The sequence below is a fragment of the Mya arenaria genome, chromosome 9, assembly GCF_026914265.1.
Source record: "Mya arenaria isolate MELC-2E11 chromosome 9, ASM2691426v1".
Lineage (NCBI taxonomy): Eukaryota > Metazoa > Mollusca > Bivalvia > Myida > Myidae > Mya > Mya arenaria.
Genome location: NC_069130.1, coordinates 65,597,702 through 65,610,308, shown reverse-complemented (window position 1 = coordinate 65,610,308; position 12,607 = coordinate 65,597,702). Strand labels below are relative to the sequence as shown.

The 12,607-nt window shown below is 35.3% G+C and overlaps 1 protein-coding gene across 6 annotated transcripts; it reads right to left on the bottom strand.

Annotated features, from left to right (window-relative positions):
• Positions 1–373: 373 nt before the first annotated feature.
• On the bottom strand, positions 374–12,314 carry LOC128203451 (uncharacterized). Of its 6 annotated transcripts, none has more exons than XM_052904868.1 (8): positions 12,025–12,314; positions 9,752–9,854; positions 3,659–3,724; positions 3,086–3,151; positions 2,453–2,518; positions 2,162–2,227; positions 1,881–1,946; positions 374–1,038 (listed from the first exon to the last, which is right to left on the bottom strand). In XM_052904868.1, exons 2-8 carry the CDS (start codon positions 9,849–9,851, stop codon positions 1,013–1,015), a joined length of 456 nt encoding a protein of 151 aa, XP_052760828.1. In that variant the 5' UTR covers positions 9,852–9,854; positions 12,025–12,314; the 3' UTR covers positions 374–1,012. The 6 variants fall into 6 exon arrangements, with proteins under 6 accessions (XP_052760828.1, XP_052760829.1, XP_052760831.1 ...); XM_052904869.1 differs by having other exon boundaries at positions 9,776–9,854; XM_052904871.1 differs by lacking the exon at positions 12,025–12,314 and adding an exon at positions 3,367–3,433 and having other exon boundaries at positions 9,776–9,848.
• Positions 12,315–12,607: the final 293 nt, after the last annotated feature.

Sequence of the window (12,607 nt, the reverse complement as noted above, 5' to 3'; positions counted from 1 at the left end):
CCATGAGATCTATCTACATATGAAGTTTCAAGTTGATAACTCTTAGATTCTACAAGATATGCCCCGGACAAAAGATAAAGCATGAAAAATAACAAAGGGCAAAACTCTAAAAATATGGAAGCAAGAGTAACAGTTCTTGTGCACTGCACTTGCCCTCAATTAGATCTATGTACATATGAAGTTTCAAGTTGATACCACTAATAGTTTAGGAGATATACTCCGGACAAGCGAAAATGGGACGCGAACGCCGCCGCCGACAAAAGTAACCCCTATATGTCGTCTTTTCAGGCGACACAAAAATGAAAATTACACTTGTGAAATATAACTTTGGTGCTTACTCGTTGATTTTTTTACAAAAGTGAACTGAAAAAACAAACATTTATCCTTTATTTCTACATCATGATACATGTAATTCATCAAACCAAATATTACAGTGACTAGTGCAGATAATTGCATATAAAAATATAAAAAAAGAAATTTCAACTACATTACACCTTGGTCAAATAAACGATACATTATTATTATTTAGTTGACATATGATTAAAAATGCCTATTTTAAGAATATGTTCATTTATTTAAGTACATGCCATTTTCACATTACACACCCAAAATAAAAATGATTAGATGATGTCATTTTATTTGACTACTCTTTCTATATATTCACATATGTTTCATGATCAATACTTAGAGTTATACATCTGTGTTGTAAGATATGGTGTTTGCTACACAAAAATCTCAAAAGCTGAATTTTGAAATATGCGGCCTAGACACTTCACATAAAGACTGATTCCTTACTTTAACAAAACCATGACACAAACCACAACACTGGTGATAATTATTCAGCGTTGCTGTAGCTGTCAATCCTGTTTACCACTGTCAAAGACCTTCTATGTAAACATTTGTTTTGCTTGATAACAGTCTCTTAATCCAACTTGGAATGGCGTTTCTGTAACCTGAAGCACTTCTGTATACCAGTTTCCACAGCTGGGGTTTGGCTTCAAGGTGTTCTTTGTCACTTCCTTGGATGGTGCTTAACTCCTTTAAAAATATATAAAATATTTGTATAAATGCTACATAAAACATTATGAATTTCAAACTAATTTGGGACTTGATATCGTCCGCCGATAGCTGGTTAGAGAACAAAGAAGTGAAAGCAGCATTGTTGGAGAACAGAAGAAACGGTGACCATAACGTTTTCAGCATCTGTAATCTGTCATAGATGTGCAATGCTTGAGAAAGATTATTAGTAGTTATTTTAAATCATATCTATCACGACAAAGTTATAATCAGAAAATCCCCACACAAGGATATATTTTTATTTTTGACAATTGAATGCAAGACCTTGATCTAAATATATGTATTAACTAATTGAAAAAAATACTTCATGAACAATGTCTCTTGGACCATACCAGGTGCCTGAGTCGGAGTGAAGTTGAATGTCTCTAAGTCAAAGAAAGGATATATGTTCAATTGTGCTCATTTTAATGTTTTATTTTTATACAAAAGCAATGAAATTATTTCTGACATTCATATGATCATAACTGTCCTCATCTAACTGATAATTCCCATGAACCTCATTAGTGCTTCTTGGGTCAATGGCCAATTTGACATAGGGCATTTATGATTGAATCAATGGTCCTGAAATGAACTTTCACATATTTATAATATATATATATTTACATTTAAAGTACTATATTAAATTGTGAATGCTATAAAAATATAAATATGTGATAATGCAATGCTAAATTAAGGTTGTGTGTGGGAAAATGCCCACATCTTATCTGCAATAAATGGTCAAGAAAGTTTCTAATGTCACCAAGCTATCCTATGTAAATATATACATATTACACCTATTAAAGAGTCCACAATCACAAACTTACCAATGTTTGAACTCGGGGCAATGTCCACATAATAATGAGCTGGACCATTGTGAACATCAGAGTTGCCTGAAGTTAAACAAACACATCACATAATTCAGTAATAATGCAGTTGAGAAACATCTGATAAAAAAAACTCCCACTGAAGGCAATTGAAGACACACAGTGTTAACTGACAGGCAACTGAGGACAGTGTGTGAGAAAAGACAAGCTATTGAGATACTCTGGAACATAGGGCTAGAGTAATGTAAAGACACATTAGGAGTCCACAATCACAAACTTACCAATGTTTGAACTCGCGGCAATGTCCTCATAATAATGGGCTGGATCATTGTGAACATCAGAGTTGCCTGAAGTTAAACAAACACATCACATAATTCAGTAATAATGCAGTTGAGAAACATCTGATAAAAAAAACTCCCACTGAAGGCAATTGAAGACACACAGTGTTAACTGACAGGCAACTGAGGACAGTGTGTGAGAAAAGACAAGCTACTGAGATACAACATGTACTATGAAACATTAGGGCTATAGTAATGTTAAGACACATTAAGAGTCTGCAATCACAAACTTACCTATGTTTGAACTCGGGGCAATGTCCTCATAATAATGAGCTGGACCATTGTGAACATCAGAGTTGCCTGAAGTTAAACAAACACATCACATAATTCAGTAATGATGCAGTTAAGAAACATCTGGTATAATTAAAATCTCCCACTGAAGGAAATTGAAGACACAGCCGGGCTTCCATTTAAGGAAGTTTGGAAGTATCTTACTCCCTTGAAATGGGTTAAAACTTCCAAACTTAATTCCTTGGAAGTACAAAAACTTCCATAATTTTGAAGAAACTTCCAAAGTAAAAAGTTTGAAAGTTCAAAATATCAAAACCTGGTGTCAATATTACTTTTATGCTCAAAATTTCAATCAGTCTTGGAGAAAAATGAGTAATTATAACACAAATCTGTGAATTTGGCAAGATATAGCTTCAAAATTATGTGATTTTTAACATAAACTATTTAAAAAAATACTGGAAAAGAAGAAATTGTACTCGGGGAAACTTAAACCATTAAATTATAGTAAAAATCTTCCAATATTGATGGTCAGGAAATTCTTACTTCCAGTTTTAAATTCTTAATGGAAGCCCTTAATGAAACATAAGGGCTGTACTATTGTAAAGGGACATTAAGAGTCCACAATCACAAACTTACCAATGTTTGAACTCGCGGCAATGTCCTCATAATAATGGGCTGGACCATTGTGAACATCAGAGTTGCCTGAAGTTAAACAAACACATCACATAATTCAGTAATAATGCAGTTGAGAAACATCTGATAAAAAAAACTCCCACTGAAGGCAATTGAAGACACACAGTGTTAACTGACAGGCAACTGAGGACAGTGTGTGAGAAAAGACAAGCTATTGAGATATTATGAAACATAGGGCTAGAGTAATGTAAAGACACATTAGGAGTCCACAATCACAAACTTACCATTTGTTTGAACTCGCGGCAATGTCCTCATAATAATGGGCTGGACCATTGTGAACATCAGAGTTGCCTGAAGTTAAACAAATACATCACATAATTCAGTAATAATGCAGTTGAGAAACATCTGATAAAAAAAACTCCCACTGAAGGCAATTGAAGACACACAGTGTTAACTGACAGGCAACTGAGGACAGTGTGTGAGAAAAGACAAGCTACTGAGATACAACATGTACTATGAAACATTAGGGCTATAGTAATGTTAAGACACATTAAGAGTCTGCAATCACAAACTTACCAATGTTTGAACTTGGGGCAATGTCCTCATAATAATGAGCTGGACCATTGTGAACATCCGAGTTGCCTGAAATAAACAAACACATCACATAATTCAGTAATAATGCAGTTGAGAAAAATCTCCCTTTTAGATACAGCATTCCCAGGAAACACAGTGTGTAACGACAGGCAAATGAGGGCAGGGTCTTAGAAAACAAGAAATATCATTACCAAAAATAAACAACATAGATAAAATTGTATTCTTTTATTTATCTAAAAACTATACTTAGATTCACTTCCAGCAGACATTTTATTGATTTTAAAAGTAATGTTATTAATTTGGTTACTGTTTTTTATTGTTCATTTAAAGCTGCACTCTCACAGATTGAACGTTTTGACAACATTTTTATTTTTTGTCTTGGAACCAACCAATTGTTGCGAAAATCCATGGAAACCATTTATATAAGACTGCTGACAAAAAAAAGGTCGCAGATTTTTACATTTAAGTAAAAAAAATGATGTTTTGTGCATTTTTCTTAAACAGTTAGTAATGGTTTAGGCCATAAAACATTAATTTCGAACGGAAATATGAAAATCCACCAGCTGATTTTTTGTCAGCAATCTTAAATCATTAGTTTGCAGACAGTTATGCACAAATTTGGCCTTTCCGAGACAAAAAATAAAAAAAAGCTGTAAAAATGGTATATCTGTGAGAGTGCAGCTTTAACAAACCCGCCGCTCAAAAAAAGCAACTTCAGAAAAAAAATGAAATTGGAAATCCCAAACTTTTTTAATCCCTCCGCCCCGAATATAACCCGTCAATTAAAATAATATGTCATGGAAAAAAAACAACTTCTTCCACATTCAGCTTTTCATCGTTTCTATAGCCAGTCTATAAGTCATCCAATTGTAAGCCCTGACAACAATGCTCGAGAAACTGGCGGACTGGTTTTAGTTAAGCTATTTCTCGGACAGCAAAACAGTAAATTCATTTGTTAAAATAAATGAAAGTGATACGTTCTCCGATATTTTTAACACAAGCATTCCCTCTTATACAATCGTAAGGCTGTACGTGGATATCGAACGGCTGAAAATGCAAGTAAACATGAAGAGGAGATCGCCATACCTAAAGACAGGCTCCATGTTGAAACAATTTGGGGAAAAATTCATTGTCATAGAGGTTTTGTCAAAAATTGAGAAAGAAATCATGCCACCTACAATGACTGTACATGCATTTGATATAATGATGTCCACGACAAAGAAATTCCCAAGGCTAATAGTTAACTGGTTTTACCTGACCTCAGGGAAATAGTTTTGATTATTAATCAACACAACATTCAGTTAATTTTAATAGTCGACACATGTAAAGATTAAATAATTAGAAAACCATCCAGGAAGTGACTGACGTGTGAAATAGTTGTAGTGTTTAATAAAAGAACTTGTGTAAAGATTCAATGCTGTGAACACCATCCACAGAGTCAGTAACTGTTGTGTGCAATTGTTTCAGTTAGTTTTTAACAAAAAAATGTTTTTGAAGATTCAGTGATGAGAACAGTATCCAGTCAGTATAAACTATCATGTTATGATTCAAATGGAACTGACTTATGTTTAATATAAAAAATGTGTTATGATTGTGAACAGTGTTATGATTGGGAACAGTGTTATGATTGTGAACAGTATCTAGTCAGTATTACCAGTCATGTTATAATTATAATGGAACTTATTTGATTAAAATAAATTTTTTGTTAAATTGTGAACAGTACCTAGTCAGTTTTAACTATCAAGTGATCAATTATAAAAAAAATAATAGTAGTGATCAATATAGAACTGCTGTAAAGATTTAATGATGTGAACACCATTTAGGCAGTATTTGTTTAGTGATTGGAATAAAAAAAATTTAATATAGCACTGTTGGTAAAATTCAAGCCTATTTGGTGTGTTAAGTATTAAATTCAAGAGATTAATAATAAGCTTATTAAACAAGAGGGCCAAATGGCCCTGAATCGCTCACCTGTCATATATTGCACATTCTTCAATGTATATACAAATATTGAAAACCTAAGCCTATGAACACGGGGCGTGGCCAATTTTGACCCCAGGGCTAAAGTTTGAACAATCTTAATAGTGGTCCGATAAACGATGCTTCATACCAAATATATAAGGCCTTCGCCTTTTGGTTTCGGAGAAGAAGATTTTTTAAGTTTTCATCATATACATATATAAGGAAACCCATGACCGCCCGGGTGGGGCCATTTTTTGACCCCAGAGCCAAAGATTGAACAATATTGGTACAAGTCAACTAGATGATATATCATGCCAAATATCTAAGGTCTTGTCACTACTTGATTTAAGTGTGTATCTATATATGTATATTTGTTATTAATTGTTGTATGTGGCCCATATTGAAAATTGGTATGTGTGCTAAATATGTTATCCAGTTTAAATAAAGACGTTACTTTTTTTTGTGAGTTCGGAGAAGATTTTTTAAGTTTTCACTATAACACATATAGAGAAAACCCATCAGCCCCGGGGTGTGGCCAATTTTGACCCCAGGGCCATAATTTGAACAAACTTTGTAGAGGTCCACTAGACGATGAATCATGCCAAATATCTAAGCTCTAAGCAACGTTAGTTCAGAGGAGATGATTTTTGAAGTTTTCACTATAAACATATAGAGAATACCCATGACCCCCCGGGGCCGGGCCAATTTTGACCCCAGGGCCATAATTTGAACAAACTTTGTAGAGGTCCACTAGACGATGAATCATGCCAAATATCTAAGCTCTAGGCCAAGTAAGTTCAGAGGGGAAGATTTTTTAAGTTTTCACTATAAACATATAGAGAAAACCCATGACCACCCGAGGCGGGGACAATTTTGACCCTAGGGCCATAATTTGAACAAACTTTGTAGAGGTCCACTAGACGATGAATCTTGCCAAATATCTAAGCTCTAGGCCAAGTAAGTTCACAGGAGAAGATTTTTTAAGGTTTTCACTATAAACATAAAAAGAAAACCCATGACCCCCCGGGGCGGGGCCAATTTTGACCCCAGGGCCATAATTTGAATAATCTTTATAAAGGTCCACTAGACGATGAATCATGCCAAATATCTAAGCTCTAGTCCAAGTAAGTTCAGAGGAGAAGATTTTTTAAGTTTTCACTATAAACATATATAGAAAACCCATGACCCCCCGGGGCGGGGACAATTTTGACCCCAAGGCCATAATTTGAACAATCTTTGTAAAGGTCCACTAGACGATGAATCATGCCAAATATCTAAGCTCTAGTAAGTTAAGAGGAGAAGATTTTTGAAGTTTTAACTATAAACATATCAAGTATACCCATGATCCCCCGGGGCGGGGCCAATTTAGACCCCAAGGCCATAATTTGAACAATCTTTGTAGAGGTCCACTAGACGATGAATCATGCCAAATATATAAGCTCTAGGCCAAGTAAGTTCAGAGGAGAAGATTTTTTAAGGTTTTCACTATAAATATATAAAGAAAACAAATGACCCACCGGGGCGGGGCCAATTTTGACCCCAGGGCCATAATTTGAACAAACTTTGTAGAGGTCCACTAGACGTTGAATCATGCCAAATATCTAAGCTCTAGGCCAAGTAATTTCAGAGGAGAAGATTTTTTAAGTTTTCACTATAAACATATAGAGAAAACACATGACCCCCAGGGGCGGGCCAATTTTGACCCAAAGGCCATAATTTGAACAAACTTTGTAGAGGTCCACTAGACGATGAATCATGCCAAATATCTAAGCTCTAGGCAAAGTAAGTTCAGAGGAGAAGATTTTTTAAGTTTTCACTATAAACATATAGAGAAAACCCATGACCCCCAGGGGCGGGGCCAATTTTGACCCAAGGGCCATAATTTGAACAATCTTTGTAGAGGACCATTTGGTGATCCTACCTTCCATATATTAACGGCCTAAGCCTTGTGGTTTGGGAGAAGAAGATTTTTAAAGTTTTTCCTTTTGGTTGCCATGGCAACCCGAGTTCTGCATGGAATTGAATTCTTTGAACAACTTTGTTAGAAGACCACCCAAGGACCATCCCTATGAAGTTTTATTAATATTGGCCAAGCGGTTAAGGAGGAGATGTCTTTTAAGTAAATTGTTGACGGACGACGCACGACGGATGCCGGACAAAATTAAGGCGATCACAAAAGCTCACCTTGTCACAAAGTGACAGGTGAGCTAAAAATGTATCCTACCAAAATATATAACAAGATTTCGACATTTAAAATGAAAGGCCTTTGTCCAAATATGTCACAACTGTGAATCTGTTCACCTTATATATTAAAGTGTGTAAGCCAAGTTGATTAGAACTTGGAATTGTGTGTGCATGAAGTGGTTTAAAAACAACTGTTTTAACTTTTGTCCTGTCCCTAAAATCAGTCCATCATGTTATTCCTACATAAAAATATATACAAACATTCACAGCATTAAAATAGATGATAATTCAATTTTAACCGGTTAAAATAATGTTGGATTAAGGGTGCTTGTATAACAAATATTTGCTCAAATATCCTCTTTGGAGACCACTAATGGACACTTAATGACATATTTGTTGTTGCGTGATTGGTTGATTGACATGATCACTAGATTTTATCAATGTATTGTTAAAAGGTCAAACTATCCATCACATTTGGATAAGTCCTGGTGGCGTAGTGGTGAAAGCATTGGGTTTCTATTTTTTTCCTCACTTAACAGGCATGGGTTCGCACCTAACTTTATAAAAGTAAAATACTTTTTTTATACAATAATTATACACTATATATATTTTTCTGCAATTTGGATATCATAGAGTAAAATTATAATAAATAAGTGTTTGCATATATATGCATTACCAGAAAAACAATTTTTGGTCCAAAAACACGAGTGAGTCCCTTAAAAATGCAAGAAAATATAAACATATTTAACATCTAACATTAACAACATACAAATTTCACATTTTACCCTGGTCATTCTCCTAAAAAAAGAGGATTAATGCACCAGTCCATTGTAACAACAGACCCCTAGCTCCGGGAAATAGAGGGGATTTTGACTTTCGGTCAAGCCAATCCTGGGTAAAATCACCAGCCTGCTGGGACAAACTGCTGGTAAAATCCCTGCAAAAATGGCCCCGGACCCCAGGATAACTAAGTAAGGCCCATTCTCCGCTATTTTCCCCCAAAACAAAACCACTGCATTCACTCGACACTGTGGGTCCACCTAAAAGGTAAAAACACGGCCCATTTCCCCGCTTTCCCTTGTATACTCCCGGACCTGGGGGGAACTTTGGCCCTGAGGGGGAGGGGGGGGGGCATGGTTTCAATTGACTGGTGCTGCATAAATCATGCTTAGTTTTTATATAGATCTGCAAACGTTTTCACTGCTACTGTTATAAATTGTCCCCCAAAGATAAATGACTTCAGAAAGAATAGCTTTTACAGGTGTAAGCAACACACACTTCAAAACATGCCAGTATTTGCTAATTTCAGGTCCTCAGGGATGATAACAGAGCCAAGTTGCCAATCCTGAAAATGTCTGCGTGGGGTTCAGGGGGCCGCTCAAGGCCCCCGATGGGTCCAGGGCAAAGCCCTGGTGGGGGGACATGGGGGCAAAGCCCCCCGAAGCTTTCCGTATTTCAGGGATTCTAATACCCTTTTTTGCCTTAGAATAGTGTTCAAGGAGTACATCTTTCGGTTTGGTAGATAAAATTATGTTCAACAGGAGACATCCACAATCAGAACAATTATCAGGAATCTTAGCAGTGAAGTTTAACACAGTTGTCTTTAAACAAAGTTAAATTTACTCTTTTTTTACCTGAAGTCACAGGCATTAGACATGTACCTGACATTTTGGTTCAGTTGTCCACTTCCCATAAAACTCAACTGGCTATGATCAAATGCCTGTGTATGAACAGTCTACACTGTGGGATGTTTGATTTATAATAATGAACAACATATCAATTATCATGCTTGCAAATGTTTATTGTAAAAGTGTTATTTATTCAATTTTTATGTATCACAAGAGTATTTATTCAATTTTCTGCATATTTGATGAGAATATAATGTTGTTAATTATTATATATATTATTACAAGTAATATCCAAAAATACCTGCACAAATTGCAATGTCCATACTTAGGTTGTTAGGTTTGGATATATGACACATCTGTTCTGTCCTCTGCATCTTCTTTGGGCTGCCATTACGCTTCATCACCTGGCAAATATCAACAGCAAACTTTATTTCTGTTTCTAAAGTATGGAAATGTAATGAGATCTTCAAACCTGAGGGCCGGTTCTGTTTGTCGAGTTTTAGTAGGACCGAGAATTCTGCAACACATTTTTGCGATGTGAATTATGTCATTAATATTTCGCAATGTGGTGATTTGTAAGCGATGCTCCAGAGTCATTTCCCACATAGAAATAAAAGCTTGATGAGGAAAGGCTTTTAAAAGACTGTAGAGTGATTCTTAGTTTATTTTAAAACAATAAATTAAAATTGTTTTTTGCGAAAGGGTCACCAATTTTTTGGAGTAGGTGATCCTGTGGGTCAACTGATAAAAATATTTGTGTAGCGCCCTGCATTTATTCATCGGAATCAGAAAATACCATTTTGGTAGGATGTATATTAGGTGAGCCAATATAGAAAAATATGGCAAGATTTGAAAAATTCATTGATTATAAAATCAAAAATAAGCATGTTGATGAATTTAATAGAAAAAAGCATCATCATTTTGAATGTGTATTACAGAAAATGAATGGATATAAAGAGATATGTCCTGAGTGAAGTGAATAAGTGATACAGAAAACCTAAGGTCCTAATTACCATTAAATACTGGAGATTCCCTTTTAAAACTGTCTGTGCATCCTTGGGACTCCTCAAGATTCACTTAATTATTGTGAAGGGCCCTCAGTTGTATGATTCCTGGATTTTTAGTGATGTTTTGTTTAAACATCATTAAAAAAAACATGGACAGCATATTATGCACCAGTCAACTGCAACCCCCCCCCCCCCCACCCTGTCCTGGGAATAGAGGGGACTTTGACATTCAGTCCAGCAAATCCTGGGTAGAATCTGGGCCCTGAGAGAACAATTGCTAATGCCCATGCTCCCACACCCAAGGTATATATGAGGTAAGGCCCATCTCCCCAATATACCCCCAGACTAGTCTAAAATAATAGACGTGTTATAAGGGTTTCTTCTAATCCCTAACATCTAAACGGGTTTGTGCAAAAACAGGGGGTTTTTGAAAATTTTGAAATTGTATTTAGAGAAGTATTTCATGTTTGAAATAGATAATAAAGGTTTATATTCATTTTTTACCATGTAAGTGCAAAGATATTTTGCTCAAAACAAGCATTACATGCATTTAAACCCAGGATGTACCTTTCCAATAAAATGAAACATGACTGACACAGACAACAATTATGCAAATCCTAACAACTCGGCCATCTCCGGCACGCTTCGAGATATACCTCATAAATACAATCGTAACAACTCGGCATCCCCCGAGGTGTTCCAATTGTTGTAAAACTGTGAACCCAGCCTTGCAGGTGCCCTTCATGTATATATATTGTTATGTTTTGACGGTATGAAATGAAAAAAAACACAGCACTCATAATTATTCGTTGGATATTTTTTTTTGGTGTACGGAACTAATACGAAATAACATTATCTGGTAATATTTATTGTTTATATGATATTTTATTGACGCAATATGCTTTAACCAGGAAACATGATCGGAATAACTACCCACTTTTGGTACAAAACAATTTGTACATGAAGGATTAGCCATATCAAATCGTAAAAAAATCTGTCAACATACAATTATTTGGATTATCCCCTAGTCATTCTAAAATGACTAGACTATCCCCCAGACCTGGTAGGGCGTGGTTACAATTAATTGGTGAATTAGAACGGCTATTTTAATGTCATAGAAAAATTGTTGTTGTTTTTTGTTAACCTGGTCAAAATGCTAATTTGGCGAACCATATACTATAGTTTCATAAAGAATCCAATTACATTTTAACCTCAAGCACCTGTGATTTTAACAAACAATTATTGTACCCAACTGGTCATACATTACTGTACAGTACTGTTACTATACATCATTAACATGTGAATCTTAAAAGCAGAATGTAAAGTTTACATCTTTAAAATGTTGAAGACATTACAGAAATCGCAGTCCTAAAATTTCCTAGTAATTTTTTACAAGAATGGTCGCGAAAATACATGACATATATTATTTATCACGAATAATTAAAAATCCATTGCTTACATAATCATTATTGTACTGTTTTCGTATTAACTGCAACATAATCACACATGATTTGTATGAATAGATACAACTTATAACACAGGATATACGTAAATCAACATTGCTTACGGTTCTGTCTGGTGTTGACCGTCAAATGAGGCATCGAGTGCGAAACACAAAATATGGCGAATTTCGTAATCGACACACTCGACCGACACACTCGACCTTGACACCTCCGACTAAGGCCCACTATTTTTTTATTATTTATTTTTATGTTTTAGCCCAAAACGAGTATTTTAAGAGTAATTTATTTTTTTGTCAAATGAGGACGTTCTCACTTGACCGAAATGTCCTCAGTCGCTGCTGTTATTTCTAATAAATGTCTTCAGTTGACGGTCTGTACACACGCACACACACACACACACACACACACATATCATCTTATCCGATTATCACCCATGCTTTTATGGATATACTATTTTTTCGATGAAATTTGGAAACGAAAGCTGCATGTAATTCTCTTATACCTGATGTAAAGCAGAAGTCAGTTTGAAAGGATTATTTCATGTTTGAAATATTGTTAAATCAAATGTTTTTTTAGAAAGTTTAGTTTTTCACTTTCCAAAAATAGAGGTTTGATTGACAACGAAAATTTAGTTCATTTTTTTGGAATTTCAGTCACTGACCGATTAATAAGACGGAATTAACAATT

What these genes read in the sequence shown, in the direction of transcription:
- LOC128203451 (XM_052904868.1), bottom strand. Translation starts at nt 9,851, where the DNA reads ATGAAGCGTAATGGCAGCCCAAAGAAGATGCAGAGGACAGAACAGATG. An exon ending in GGACATTGCAATTTGTGCAG is followed by an intron (nt 3,725 to 9,751) that starts GTATTTTTGGAT and finishes TGTTTATTTCAG; the next exon opens with GCAACTCGGATGTTCACAAT. An exon ending in TGCCGCGAGTTCAAACATTG is followed by an intron (nt 1,947 to 2,161) that starts GTAAGTTTGTGA and finishes GTTTAACTTCAG; the next exon opens with GCAACTCTGATGTTCACAAT.